At 59.0% G+C, this 12,303-nt stretch overlaps 1 protein-coding gene across 3 annotated transcripts; it reads left to right on the top strand.

Annotated features, from left to right (window-relative positions):
- The first annotated feature begins 28 nt into the window (after positions 1–28).
- Positions 29–12,249, top strand: PRKCSH (PRKCSH beta subunit of glucosidase II). Of its 3 annotated transcripts, none has more exons than XM_017663459.3 (17): positions 29–134; positions 494–645; positions 861–977; positions 1,482–1,577; positions 1,670–1,727; positions 2,618–2,735; positions 4,188–4,317; positions 7,977–8,061; positions 8,843–8,921; positions 9,535–9,621; positions 9,917–10,084; positions 10,165–10,261; positions 10,710–10,779; positions 11,042–11,131; positions 11,352–11,426; positions 11,502–11,601; positions 11,680–12,249. In XM_017663459.3, exons 2-17 carry the CDS (start codon positions 570–572, stop codon positions 11,824–11,826), a joined length of 1,593 nt encoding a protein of 530 aa, XP_017518948.2. In that variant the 5' UTR covers positions 29–134; positions 494–569; the 3' UTR covers positions 11,827–12,249. The 3 variants fall into 3 exon arrangements, with proteins under 3 accessions (XP_017518948.2, XP_017518947.2, XP_017518946.2); XM_017663458.3 differs by lacking the exon at positions 29–134 and adding an exon at positions 144–312; XM_017663457.3 differs by lacking the exon at positions 29–134 and having other exon boundaries at positions 11,680–11,841; positions 11,959–12,249.
- Positions 12,250–12,303: the final 54 nt, after the last annotated feature.

Here is a 12,303-nt window from a genome sequence, read left to right on the forward strand (position 1 = left end):
GAGTTGCCGTTCCGGGGTGCAGCGTTTGCCGGAAGTGATGCATCCCACATATTTCCGCTTTGTTTTTGCAGGAGGAACCTTTGGCTGCTGGGCCAGGGGGGCCCGGTAGATATTGACCTTTGCCCTGGCTTCGTGTAGGTTATGAACTAGCGGGCGGGAGGGCACCCTAGTTTCCTATTGGGGATACCGTTGGGCGTGCGTCGCGAGAGGGACAGATTGAACCCTTTTGGTCTATTGGCGGGAATTGGACAGCCACCCCCACGCCCCCAGGGAGCAGAGGTTTTTGATATCCCCGCCATTGATGAGAACAAAGTAAGACTTCCGTCCGCCTGGCAGGACTGGGGAGACCCCCCTCCCCTATATTGGAGGCCGACTGATCTCCCACTGCCCGGAAGAGATGGAAGAACCCAATTGGCTGGAGGAAGAAGTGCTTGCTTCCTCTGGCTGCCAAGTAGCCCTCTCGCGCTGACCGGGCGCCCCTTTCTCGCTGCAGCGTAGGGACACAGCAATCTCCTGGCAAACTGCTTCCGCCTCCACAACCCGTTTCTGGCCTCCGAGCCTTCTGTGAGATGTTACTGTGGCTTCTGCTGCTGCCCGTGTGCTGGGCCGTGGAAGTCAAGCGGCCCCGGGGCGTCTCCCTCACCAGTGAGTCGGCCACTGGAGGTGGCTGTAGAGGAGTAGGGTGTGGGAAGGGCCGACTTTGGCGCCTGGGGTAGGCACTTAAAGCTTTCTGCCTTCAGTTTGCCGGTCTCTGGGTAGGGTTAGTGGCAATGATCAGCTGGTGTGTAGGGGCAGAGGTGCCATTGGGTTGAAAGGGCTTCTTCCTGCCCTGGGCTGAGCCCCTTGCACCCTGTCCCCAGACCATCACTTCTATGACAAGGCCAAGCCCTTCACTTGCCTGGATGGCTCAGCCACCATACCATTTGATCAGGTCAACGATGACTACTGTGACTGCAAAGATGGCTCTGATGAGCCAGGTGAGTTTTTTCTCCATTCATTCATTCATCTATCGTCAGTTTATTGAGCACCTACTGAATGCCAGGCTGTGTGTGCTGACTAAGGCAGACCCATTCTTGCCCTCACGTGGCTGTTGATGAGGGGGAAACAGGTACAGAAGCCAGTGGTTGATGGTTTGGTGAGGAGAGGCTCCCACCCAGCCGGGGACGTCAGAGGGTGAAGTCTCAGCTGAAGCCTGAAGGGAGCTGAAAGCCGAGAGGCCAGCATGTGCAAACACTCAGAGGTGGGAGAGAAGGTGGGACCCAAGGACAGGCAGAGACAGAGTCTCCATGAGGAGCAGCAGGAGGGAACACTGGGGAGTTTTGTTTCAGGCCCCAAGTGCGTGGCCGCCTTTCCCTCCTTCACTTGGCGTGGGTTCTAGCATTTCTTGTGCTGTCTGCGTGAATGCAAATCGGGGGTCCATGTGGGGGCAGTGAACACATTGGTCCCCAAGCTCACAATGAAAACTTTCTCCTTCCCCACAGGCACAGCCGCCTGTCCCAACGGCAGCTTCCACTGCACCAACACTGGCTACAAGCCCCTGTACATCCCCTCCCGATGGGTCAACGACGCAGTTTGTGGTGAATGAGATGACACTGGGGTTGGGGAAAGAGGTGGGGGAGGGAGGGAGGAGGCACTGCAGAGGCTGATCATACCCCACCTGTGCCCTCAGACTGCTGTGATGGGACAGACGAGTACAACAGCGGCATCGTCTGTGAGGACACCTGTAGGTACGTGGTGACACCTGCTCCCCTGGGATTGCCTCACCCAGTGAATTGGGCCCCCTTTTTTTTCTGCTTTGGTATATTGAGTGCTTACTCTATGCCAGGTGCCTTATGAATGAACACCACATCACCATTTTTTCCTGTGGCCCGGAAGCAGGTGCAGTTGTTTCCCTGTTCGACAGAGGAGAAAGCTCAAGTTTAGAAAGGAAAATGACTTTCCCAGGGTCATGTAGCTAGGAGATAGCAGAGCCAGGACTCAAACCCATGTTGGTCTGACTTGAGACTCTGTACTCTTAATTGCTGTGCTCTGCAGCAGTACCTGAAAACCGAAATGCCCACAGGCAGGTAATTGAAACAGCGAGGTGGGTTGAGTACGAGGCATTAGGGAGTGGTGAGGACTGTGACATCCCAAGGGAGAGCTGCCCTCGGCTTCTGTCAGTTGATAACAGGTGGCAGGACCAGATTCAGATTCGTTTTTCAAAGAAGCCGAAAGTCCTGATCCTTATGCAAACCCTCTCGATGGAAGATTTCTTAAGTAAAGGGTGAATGAAGCACAATACACTTACTGGCCAAATTGCCTTTTTGTCTGGGAGTCTAATTTCTGTGCTTCTCTGTACTTTGGGAGCCTGATTCTAGTCCCATATTTCAGCATTTCCTAGTTCACCCCCTGACCCCAAAGGTGGGCGGCAAATCCTGCCCACTGTCCTTCCTCCCAAGGGCAGGGATGAGGGACTCTGAGGCCAAGAGAGCCTTGGGAGGTGGAAGGAAAAGGGTTGTTCTTTGCCTTTCCTAACACGGGAGTTGGGGCAGTAGGTGGGGTGAGCCCTTCTGGAAGAGGCAGACCTGGTGAGCCCTAAGTCACCCCTGCTGGTGCCTCTGTGTCCCCCCAACCCCAGAGAGAAGGGCCGCAAGGAGAGAGAGACTTTGCAGCAAATGGCAGAGGTTACCCGTGAGGGGTTCCGCCTAAAGAAGATCCTTATTGAAGATTGGAAGAAGGCTCGGGAGGAGAAGCAGGTGAGAGTCAGTCTGGAACGCAGGACAATCTGGGCCCTGAGGCCTGGAGGTGTGGGCTGGAGAAGCCAGGTGGGGTTGACGCCTGCCCCCAACTAGTGGTGTCCTGGGGCCAGTTACTACCTGTCTGCACCTTCTTTTACTTATTTGTCTACCGGGAGTTTAGTTGTTGGTTCAGCTTTTACCAAGTGGCGGCAGTTGGTACAGGTGTTGACCGGAGTCTTGGGTGGCAGGCTGCAGTGGGCTCAGAGCAGCTCTGCTGCCTTCTGGAACAGGAGGGATGCCTCACTGCATGCTGGTTCTGTCATTCGGACTCTGTAAGATGAGGCTGATGGCTGTATGACTTCCCAGTGGGGAAGACTCAGGGGGATGGCTCTGCAGTAGCTGGGTCTGTTCCATTGGGCGGTTCCCGGAGGGCCGGAAGAAGGTGTGTCCCCAGGTGTGTGTCTCCCTCTCCCCTGTCTGCCACCCTCTTGGCTGTTTGATGGGTCAGAATCCTCAACACTGTTCCTGGGCTCCTGCCTGACCCACTGAGCAAGGGCCCCAGCTCTGTGTCTCATTCCAGGAAGGTTCTGGGTCTTTTCCACCCCCATGGCCTGGCTCGTGAGGCCCCTCCTGAATTCAGGAGGCAGTAAGGTCTTCCCAGAGTTCAGAGCATAGTAGGGGAGCCATGCAGTGAGGATGGCCCCAAGTGATCTTCGCCCTACTGGACAGACAAGTGGGTCTTGGAAGCAGGCCAGGCTGAGGTGTCAGCCAAGGTCTTGGGAGGAAAGTGATCCGGCTAAGACCCTACAGCTTGGGGCCCCATCCCTAGGCAGTAGCACACTTGACACACTTGTTTCTTGAAATATCCCTAAAGCCCAGTATGTCCCAGGCACTGGGCATTAAGCTGGAAGCCGACCTAAAACGGTCTCAAGAGCACATCCTCTAGGGGGAGATACAGACAACAAAGTGACACCAGAGCCACCAGGGAAGGGACATTTGGGGTTGGGAGGCATAGAGGAGACTCTTTTCTTGGTTCTCCTTCCTGCTCCCCCCAATTCTGGGGGCAGGAAGTAGGGAAGACTTCCTGGAGGAGGAAGTCTTTAAACTGAAATCTGTGGGATAATTCAGAATTAGCCAGGCAGAGCATTCCAGACAGAAGGAAAACATGCAGAAAGAGCTGGAGCAGAGAGCATTAGGGAGTCCGCATATCATCAGGGCAGTTGGATCCTAGTGTTGGGGCAGATGGGGCTGGAGGAGTGGGTTGGGGTCTGGTTAAACAGGGGTCTGGCTAAACTGTTCGGGTTTCTCTGCGGTGGGCTGGGGGGATCTGCAGCAAGGGGAAGACCCAGGGAGGCATGTGTTTGGGGAAGATCCCACAGCCGCCCTGTGGAGTAGAGGCAGGGAAGTAGCAGCCATGGGGAAGAAAGCAGAACAGGAGGAGACCTGGCACCTTGCCTTCTGCCCACACAGAAAAAGCTCACTGAGCTACAGGATGGGAAGAAGTCCCTGGAAGACCAGGTGGAGATGCTGCGCATGTTGAAGGAAGAGGCTGAGAAGCCAGAGAAGGAGGCCAAAGACCAGCACCAGAAGCTGTGGGAAGGTACATCACGGGCTGGCTGTGACTTGTTCCGGCTCCTGGCTGGGAAGATGCTGAGCCTGGGTGACTCTTGCTCAGCATCTGTTACCTGTTGTCTTTGCTGGCTTGATAATTGTGTCTGAGTTCCCTGTGTGCCTAGTTATCTTTGACTGTGTGTTGGTCATCACACTTAAAAGTCATTTACAGGGGCATTCTGCAGCCGAGGACAAGAATTCCTTCTCTGAAGAGGAGGGGGCTTTTCTTCCTCCCCCCATGTGGGGTTCCCTGAAGTCCAAATCTCAAGGCTGGAGGTGCCTACGGTCTCTCAGCGTGAGCTCAGACTGGGTGCAGCACATGGGGTCACAGCTTACTTACGGCGTGTGTGTGTGGAGTCTCCTGTGCTCCCCACCTTGGACTCTGAGGTGGCTGGGGCACAGCAAGATGGCCTAGTGTGTCCACGTAAGGATGAGCACAGGGAACCATCTCCTCTGCTTCACAAGTTCTCATCACACCAGACATCCAATCTGTCACGAGCTCCCGCACTCTACCTTCCTGAGGTTTTCTTTGCCCTGGCAATTCCCAGTGCCTTTGTTGATTTAAGATGCCTTTTTATGCTTTGTCCAGCATGGTTGTCCATTATGGAAACTCAGAGGTCTTAGTCCTTGTTCTCATTCTACTCTGTGGGGTGACATACTGTAGAAACAGGATAGAAAAGAAAGGCTGGGCAGAAACCATTCCAGACTAGTCACAGGACAAAGCATTGCTGGAAGGATTTGGGGGTGTGGCTCTAGGTGTGCCCAGGGCTGGTGACCAGGAACTGGACAGCCTCCTGCTTGAGCACACACTGACGTCTCTCTGGGTACCTACTGTGTTCTTCCTTCTCTCCCTCCGCCTTGATTTCTCATAATCAGTAATTCACAGGCCCTGTCATGGCTCTCTGTGCTCATCCTTAAGTGGACCCAGCAGGCCACCAGTCCATCTTGCTGTGCCCAGCCACCTCAGATATCACTGCTTTTGCAAGGGCCTCCCAGCTCCCGTTTAGAGATCAGGTGTGACAAAAACCCAGCCTGAATCCACTTCATAGAAAATGGAAGCATCAGGCCCAGAGGAACCCAGGGCTGTCTGGATGGCAGGAATCTTGGCTCCACCTCTGGGCCCTGCCTCCTTCTCTATGGGCTTCTTTCCCAGGCAGGTTCTGCCCACCTGTGCCAGCATGACCATAGGCAGGCAGCACCAGGCTTGTCTCCCAGGTCAGCAGCCGCAGCGGGTAGAGCACCACTTACCCACAAGCCCCGGTACAAATCTCAGGGCATGCTCCCATTGGTTCACCCCAGGTCACATGGCCATCCATGACCTAATCTCTGGAGCCAGGGAGTACAGTGCAGGCTCTGATTGGCCAGGTCTGGGTCACATGCCCATCCCTTGAGCAAGAGATGGGGTCAATCCTGCCAGGTCCCAAGGGAAATGGAGGCGGGTGCTGTAAACCAGCTGGGTTGTTTCTGGAAAGGCTTGCCCTCCTCTTTGAGCCTGTCGCCCCTGCCATTCTCTGCCCTCCTTTTGTTTTGGAGCAAGTAGCTGGCAACCAGGGCCAGGGCCAGGCACTGGGGTCACCTGACTCAGTCTTTTCAAGGGCGATGCAAGGTCCAAGGCCAGATCACCAGGGGTACAAGTGTGATGTAAGTGGGCCTTGAAAGAAGGCTGGGGATTCCCTTCTCTGTTTCTTCCTAGTTTCCGTGTGACCTAAAATATAAAATACTTCATCTGATTCCCATATTCTCTGTTAAAAATACTTTTTTTTTCTTGGTAACTCAGAAAGTAGTAAAGTAGAAAGTGAGTCTTCCTCTCCAAGGTAACCTTTATGTAGGAGGTATGGAATCTTCCAGACCTTTCTTGCCCTGTCAGACAGAGATGCAGTTCTGCACAGTGAGTGACCAGGTGCCAGCTCTGAAGCCACGTTTCAAGTGCTTGGTGGCCGTGTGTAGCCGGTGGCTGTCATTTTGGATGGTGCCGATGCAGACCGTGTCCAGCATTAGAAAGTTCTGTCAAACAGTGCTGGTCTACAAAGTGTGTGGGTGTTGTGTTATGTCAGTATGTACCTAATTTCTTTTTTTATAGATCCCCTAAATTCCATATAACACACCATTACCATTTTAGCCATATTATAGCATACAATTCAGGGGTATTAAGTGCAGCCATGATGTCATGCAACCATTGCCACTGTCTGGTTCCAGAACATTCCCTCACTCCAAAAGGGAATCTCATACCCATCAAGCAGTCACTTGCCATTCCCCCGTGCTCCAGCCCGTGGCAACTGTTAATCTACTTTCTGTCTCTGTGGGTTTACCTTCTCTGAATGTTTCGTACAGACGGAACCCTGTGATATGTGACTGATTTCTTTCCCTTAGCGTGATGTTTTTGAGGTCCACCTGTGTTGTAGAGCGTGTCAGGACCCCACTTCCTTTTAACAGTGTGTATTCCGTTGTGTGATCCTATTTGGATTTATTTAATGCAACCACCACATTTCCTGTTAGGTGGGTGGAGTTCGTTGTCGTCTGCCGGTGCTCCTTATACGTGAGGGGGTTGGACCCTTGTGACTTGCGTAGCACACACTGTTTCCCTTCTTATCTTTCATCTTTAGTGCCACGTTCTCGGTGCATTTTCTGCCAGGCCATGTTTCCGAAAGCGAGTTCACCCCTGCCATGGCTTTGCTTCTGTTCTGTGTGGTGCCCTGCAGCCAGCATCCTGTTCCCCAGGCCTGGGCACGCTCGTGCCTGGTTCCCCTTAGTGTGCGTTCTCAGTGTGGAGTTGCTCAGTCGGAGAGCAGCACACCACATTTTGACGCAGATTCCCAAGGGGCGGTGAGCCCAACTGTGGGCTCTGAGGACAGATGGCCTGGCTAGTGCCCCTGGCCATGCCCCTCAGCAGCGGGGTGATCCGGCCAAGACTCACGTCCTCATCTGCGAGAGGAACAGTGTCAGCCGGTTCTGCTAGGGCATTGCGGAGTCATTTCAGCAGACCCACAGCACAGCAGAGAAAACACCACTTGTCCTGTTGTAGAGGGCTGAGCGGAGGCTGTAAGCTTAATGATTAGAGCTGCGCTTGGGGCTGCTTTCCTGAGCTCTGCTGGGCAGGTGGGGTTGAGCAGGCAGGAAAGGGGCCGCCGGAGCAGAGGCCTGTGCCCTGTGCCCGCTGGCCACAGCTCAGTTCCCTTCTGAGACATCCCCTGGGTCCCCAGAAAGCCCCATTCTCCTGGCCACGCCCACCCCAGTGTCCATTCCCTGACCTCCTTCATGCTGACCAAGAGGGCCAGGTGCTTGGGCTGCTTCTCGTGGGGCCCCAAGACGGCAAACGTCAAGCATGGTCTCCCTGCCCCTCGCTGGCCCAGCTTGTTCAAACCAAAAGTCCCAGGGGTGTCCTCGACCCCCACCTCCTGCCTTTGACCCACCTGCAAACCCTGTCAGCTCCCCCTGCGGATGACTCCCTCGGTGTGGCGCCCCTTGCTCCTGTTCCTGGCTACTCTTATTATCGTTTGCTGTGACCTGCCATTAGTCTGTCCCCGACAGTGGCCTGACTCAGGGCTGCATCGCCCAGTGTAGTGGCAAGCACGCAGTAGGCCCTGTGGGGTGCTGGAGGAGGTGGGAGCTGGTGGGCAGGTCAGAGAGTGACAGGCGGCCCCCCAACAGAGCAGCTGGCTGCCTCCAAGGCCCAGCGGGAACAGGAGCTGGCAGCCAACGCCTTCCAGGAGCTGGATGACGACAAGGACGGAGCGTGAGTCCCCCTGAGCTGCATGCTCTGCCCCAGGCCTGGGGTCCCCCGCCAAACCTTATAAACCAGCCAGAGTCCTGCCTCCTTACTGTGGGGCCTGAGCTTGTCCCAAACCCTCTCTGAATGTACCTTTGCTTGCTCATGAATGACATGGGTCCGGAACAAGCCGCCAGCCCAGTAGGGGGGTCGGATGAGAGAAGCCATCCTACCAAGAAGCTAGGCAAGGTGACTCTGTGACTCGGGACATTTGGGCAAAGGCCAGGCCCCTTTAAATCCCAGCTGTGCACCTGAACTTGCTGGCTGACTCCAGGCAAAGGCTCAGTGGAGGGTGGGCCGTCGGGAACCTGAGTCCGTGCAGGCACGTGGATGGGAGGTGTGTGGTGGTGAGGACCAAAGGTCTTCAGCGGGACCAGAGGGGCAGAAGGAGGCAGGGCTTACTCCCTGGTTGTTGGCGGTGACAGGTGAGGGGCCATCGTGGGTATTTGGGCCTCCGTCGGTGGAGGCGTCAGACGGGGCAGATAGCTCCCAATCCCACCCCTCTGTTCCTCCTTTGAGCCCCTTTAGGGTTGTGGCGTCTGCAGGATAGCGTAGGAGGCAGAGGACTGGGTCCCCGGGGGTGGGAACTAGAGGGGACCCCAACCCCAGGGCTCACCTTCCAACTTGCTGCTGCCCACCCCCCATAATGAGGTCCTGAAGCATGTCCTGGGGAGGGGCCGTGGCGGGGGGCGTGTGCAGCGGCCCAGAGCCGCTGGGCCTCAGCCCTCTGGCCTCGGCATGCCCACAGGGTTTCGACGGCTGAGCTGCAGACCCACCCGGAGTTGGACACTGACGGGGATGGGGCGCTGTCAGAAGGAGAAGCCCAGGTACCCCACCGTGCCCCATGGCTTGGGATTTGTAAAGGGGATTGCCCCAGGGTAACCTCAAGGTCAGGGGGCATGGGCCAGGCCTGCTGGGGGCTGCTTCATTGGAAAGCGCCCTCTCTGGTCCCAGCTGCTGGGGTACCCAGCGTGGCTGATGCAGCCCAGCCTTGCCTCGTGGAGCCAGGACAGTGCCCCACGCCGCTGCTCGGGGACCTGTGGGGTCACGCAGGTGCCACGGGCGTCTGGTCAGGATAGAGCCTGCTGTCCCACCCTGTGCGGAGCCCTTCGCTCTGTGTCTTGGCTAGTCGGGACTCCGGCTTCTGGGTCCCTCTGCCCGTCGCTTTCCTGGCCGCGTCTCTCCCTGTTCCTCCCAGGCCTCTGCCTCTGCTGCACAGCCGGCGATGCCCCGCCCCCCTCGGGGCCCCTCCTCTTTCCCACAGTTCTCTGCTGCCCCCTTCTGGCTGTTCTGCCTCACCCGGCCTTGGCATTGGGTGGTCAGGGCACAGCCGTGCCTGGCACCACAGCTTTAGGCCCCCCTTCGCAAGTGCCCAGGGCCCCGGGGTAGGGGGCTTGTGGAGGCTTTGATCTTGATACCGCCCCTAACGCACGCACACAGGCGCTTCTCGGGGGAGACACGCAGGTGGAAGCTGCTACCTTCCTCGACCGCGTTTGGGCTGCTGTCCGGGACAAGTACAGGTCTGAGGTCAGTGGGGGAGAGGAGGGGGTCTGGTCCTGCCCCTCGCCCCGCCCCGCAGCGCCTCACAAAGGAGCTGCCTCCAGTCCTGGCACGGGGCCACCCTGGCCAGCTGGGCGACCCAGGCACCCTCCACAGAGGCCTCCCAGTCCCCAGCTGTCCGTCCCCTCTCTTAAGGCCCCTTGGATGGGGCAGAGAGCCCGAGGCCCCCCCCGGGTGATGGTGGGAGCCTGGACCTGGGCCCCGAGGAGAGGGGGTCGGACCTCCGAGTCCACAGCACCGACCACCCTGCCCCCCCCGCCAGGTGCTGCCCACTGAGCCGCCCTCGCCCTCTGCGCCTGACCCCACGGAGCCCAGGGAGGAGCAGCCCCCAGCGCAGGCCCCACCCACAGAGGAGGACGACCAGGACCAGGACCAGGACGAGGATGAGACAGAGGAGGAGGAGGAGGAGGCGGAGGCGGAGGACTCCCAGGTGTGGGGCAGCAGCCCGAGGTGTGGGGAGCAGGGGTGCTGGGGCAGGCCAGGCTGCTCACTGGCCCACCCCTCTCCCAGGAGGCCCCGCCCCCCCTGGTGCCCCCGCAGCTCGGAGCCAGCCCCGACGAGGACAGGACACCCCCCTATGACGAGCAGACTCAGGCTCTCATTGACGGTGAGCGCCTGGCGGGGGTGGGAGGGGGGAGGGGCCCGCCCAGACCTGCCGCCCATCACCATCCCACCTGCTCTCCGAGATGGGTGTGGGCTGGCCCCCTGCAAGCCTGGAGGGGCTCTTGCGGGGTCTGGGGAAGCCAGCGCCGCCCCCACATGCCCCAGGGGCCCTCCTGCCTCCTCACGGGCTGCTGCTTGTTTGTGCCGCCCAGCGAGGAGCTGGCTGGGCCCTGGGAGCCCGGGCTCCACTCTTGGGAGCCGCGAACCTGGGCAGCAGGGCGGGGTCTGCCCGGGGCTGGTGAGGCCCCCGGGACCGGGGCCATCCTGGGCCTGGTCCTCGTGTAGAGCAGCTGGGGAGCTGGGGGAAGCATGTGTCGGTGGCGGCCCCTTCCCCCTTTCCCTGATGGGGCAGTGACACCTCTCACCTCCTCCCCCGCTCTGCCCCCTGTCAGCCGCCCAGGAAGCCCGCAACAAATTCGAGGAGGCTGAGCGGTCCTTGAAGGACATGGAGGAGTCCATCAGGTATGGGGCCGTCCCCGCCTACCTGCCCCGCAGCCGCCTGCTGCCTGCCGGGCTCCCCAGAGGAGGTGGTAATGGGGAGTCGGCCTGGCAACCTGGGCAGGGCGGCGGTGGCCCCTGCAGGGAGGGTCCCCAGACGGCCAGGAGCTGGAGCCAAGCCCCCAGTGGCCCTCCCCTGCTGGAGTGGCCTTCCGTGTCCTGACTGGGGCTGTGGCACCCAGCGTCCCCAGGGCCCTCTAACCGCTCCCTCTGCCTCCCCTTCCAGGAACCTGGAGCAGGAGATTTCCTTTGATTTTGGCCCCCACGGGGAGTTCGCCTACCTGTACAGCCAGTGCTACGAGCTCACCACCAACGAGTGGGCGGCCCGTCCTCCCCACCCCTGGGCGGGCGGGGCGGTCAGGCTTGGGGGGCCCGCGACCCAGCGGGGAGGCAGCGCAGGGGTACAGGACACTGACGGGGCAGGCCCAGGGATGGTCATGGAGTCAGGGGTGCCTGTGTCTGTGTGCCCCCCGCGTTTGGGGATTGGAGGACCTGGGGCCCCATGCCCCCCGCCGACCAGCCCTGTCCCGTGACAGGTATGTCTACCGGCTCTGCCCGTTCAAGCTTGTCTCACAGAAACCCAAACTCGGCGGCTCCCCCACCAACCTCGGGTGAGTGGGCCTGGCTGGGACTGCCTGCCCCCAGGTCCCCCAGGCGGACTCCCTTAGCACCCCTCTCCCACACAGAACGTGGGGCTTATGGGCTGGCCCCGACCACGACAAGTTCAGCGCCATGAAGTACGAGCAGGGCACCGGCTGCTGGCAGGGCCCCAATCGCTCCACCACTGTGAGTGCCGGGGGCAGTGGCGGGGCCCTGGTCCACCCGAGCCCAGCTGAGCCCCTCCTGCCCGTCCCCCCACCCCAGGTGCGCCTGCTATGTGGGAAGGAGACAGTCGTGACCAGCACCACAGAGCCCAGTCGCTGTGAGTATCTCATGGAGCTGATGACACCGGCCGCCTGCCCAGAGCCGCCACCTGAACCACCCACTGACGGTGACCACGACGAGCTCTAGCCCCACCAGGCACAGGTGGGCGTGGAGGTGGGGTGCTTGCCTCAACTTGGAGTACAGCTCTGTCCAAGGGAGACAGACCCAGGCCCATGCTGCTTCTCCACCCGCCTGTCTCATTTGGTTTCTCTGACCCAGAATCTCAAAGGCATGGAAACAGCTCTCAGTCTGTGGACCAGGGCCCACCCCTTGGGGTCTCCTCGCCTACCCCGTGGGTGCAGGAACCATGTGAGACTCTGTGCCCTGCTCTCAAGGGGCCAGGTGGGGCACAGCCACGTACCCAGGCCCCAGCAGTCTCCAAAGACAGAATAACGGAGCTCACCCTCGCTGGGTCCCTGACCTGCCCCCTGCCCAGGCATCTGCTTCCCTGGCCTGTGGGGAAAAGTGAATTGACCTGTGACCTCAAAACAATAAAAGTGATCCTCCTAATCTGCCTATGTCAGCCTTGCTTTGCTGGGGCGTGGGTGGGCCAGGGTTGGGCAG

This window comes from Manis javanica, chromosome 13 (genome assembly GCF_040802235.1).
Source record: "Manis javanica isolate MJ-LG chromosome 13, MJ_LKY, whole genome shotgun sequence".
In the NCBI taxonomy this organism is placed as follows: Eukaryota; Metazoa; Chordata; class Mammalia; order Pholidota; family Manidae; genus Manis; species Manis javanica.

Bases quoted from the DNA above. Each gene is read 5' to 3' on its own strand.
- PRKCSH (XM_017663458.3), top strand. The intron at 9,622-9,916 runs GTCAGTGGGGGA...CCCCCCCGCCAG, and splicing joins GGGACAAGTACAGGTCTGAG to GTGCTGCCCACTGAGCCGCC. The intron at 10,262-10,709 runs GTGAGCGCCTGG...GCCCCCTGTCAG, and splicing joins GACTCAGGCTCTCATTGACG to CCGCCCAGGAAGCCCGCAAC.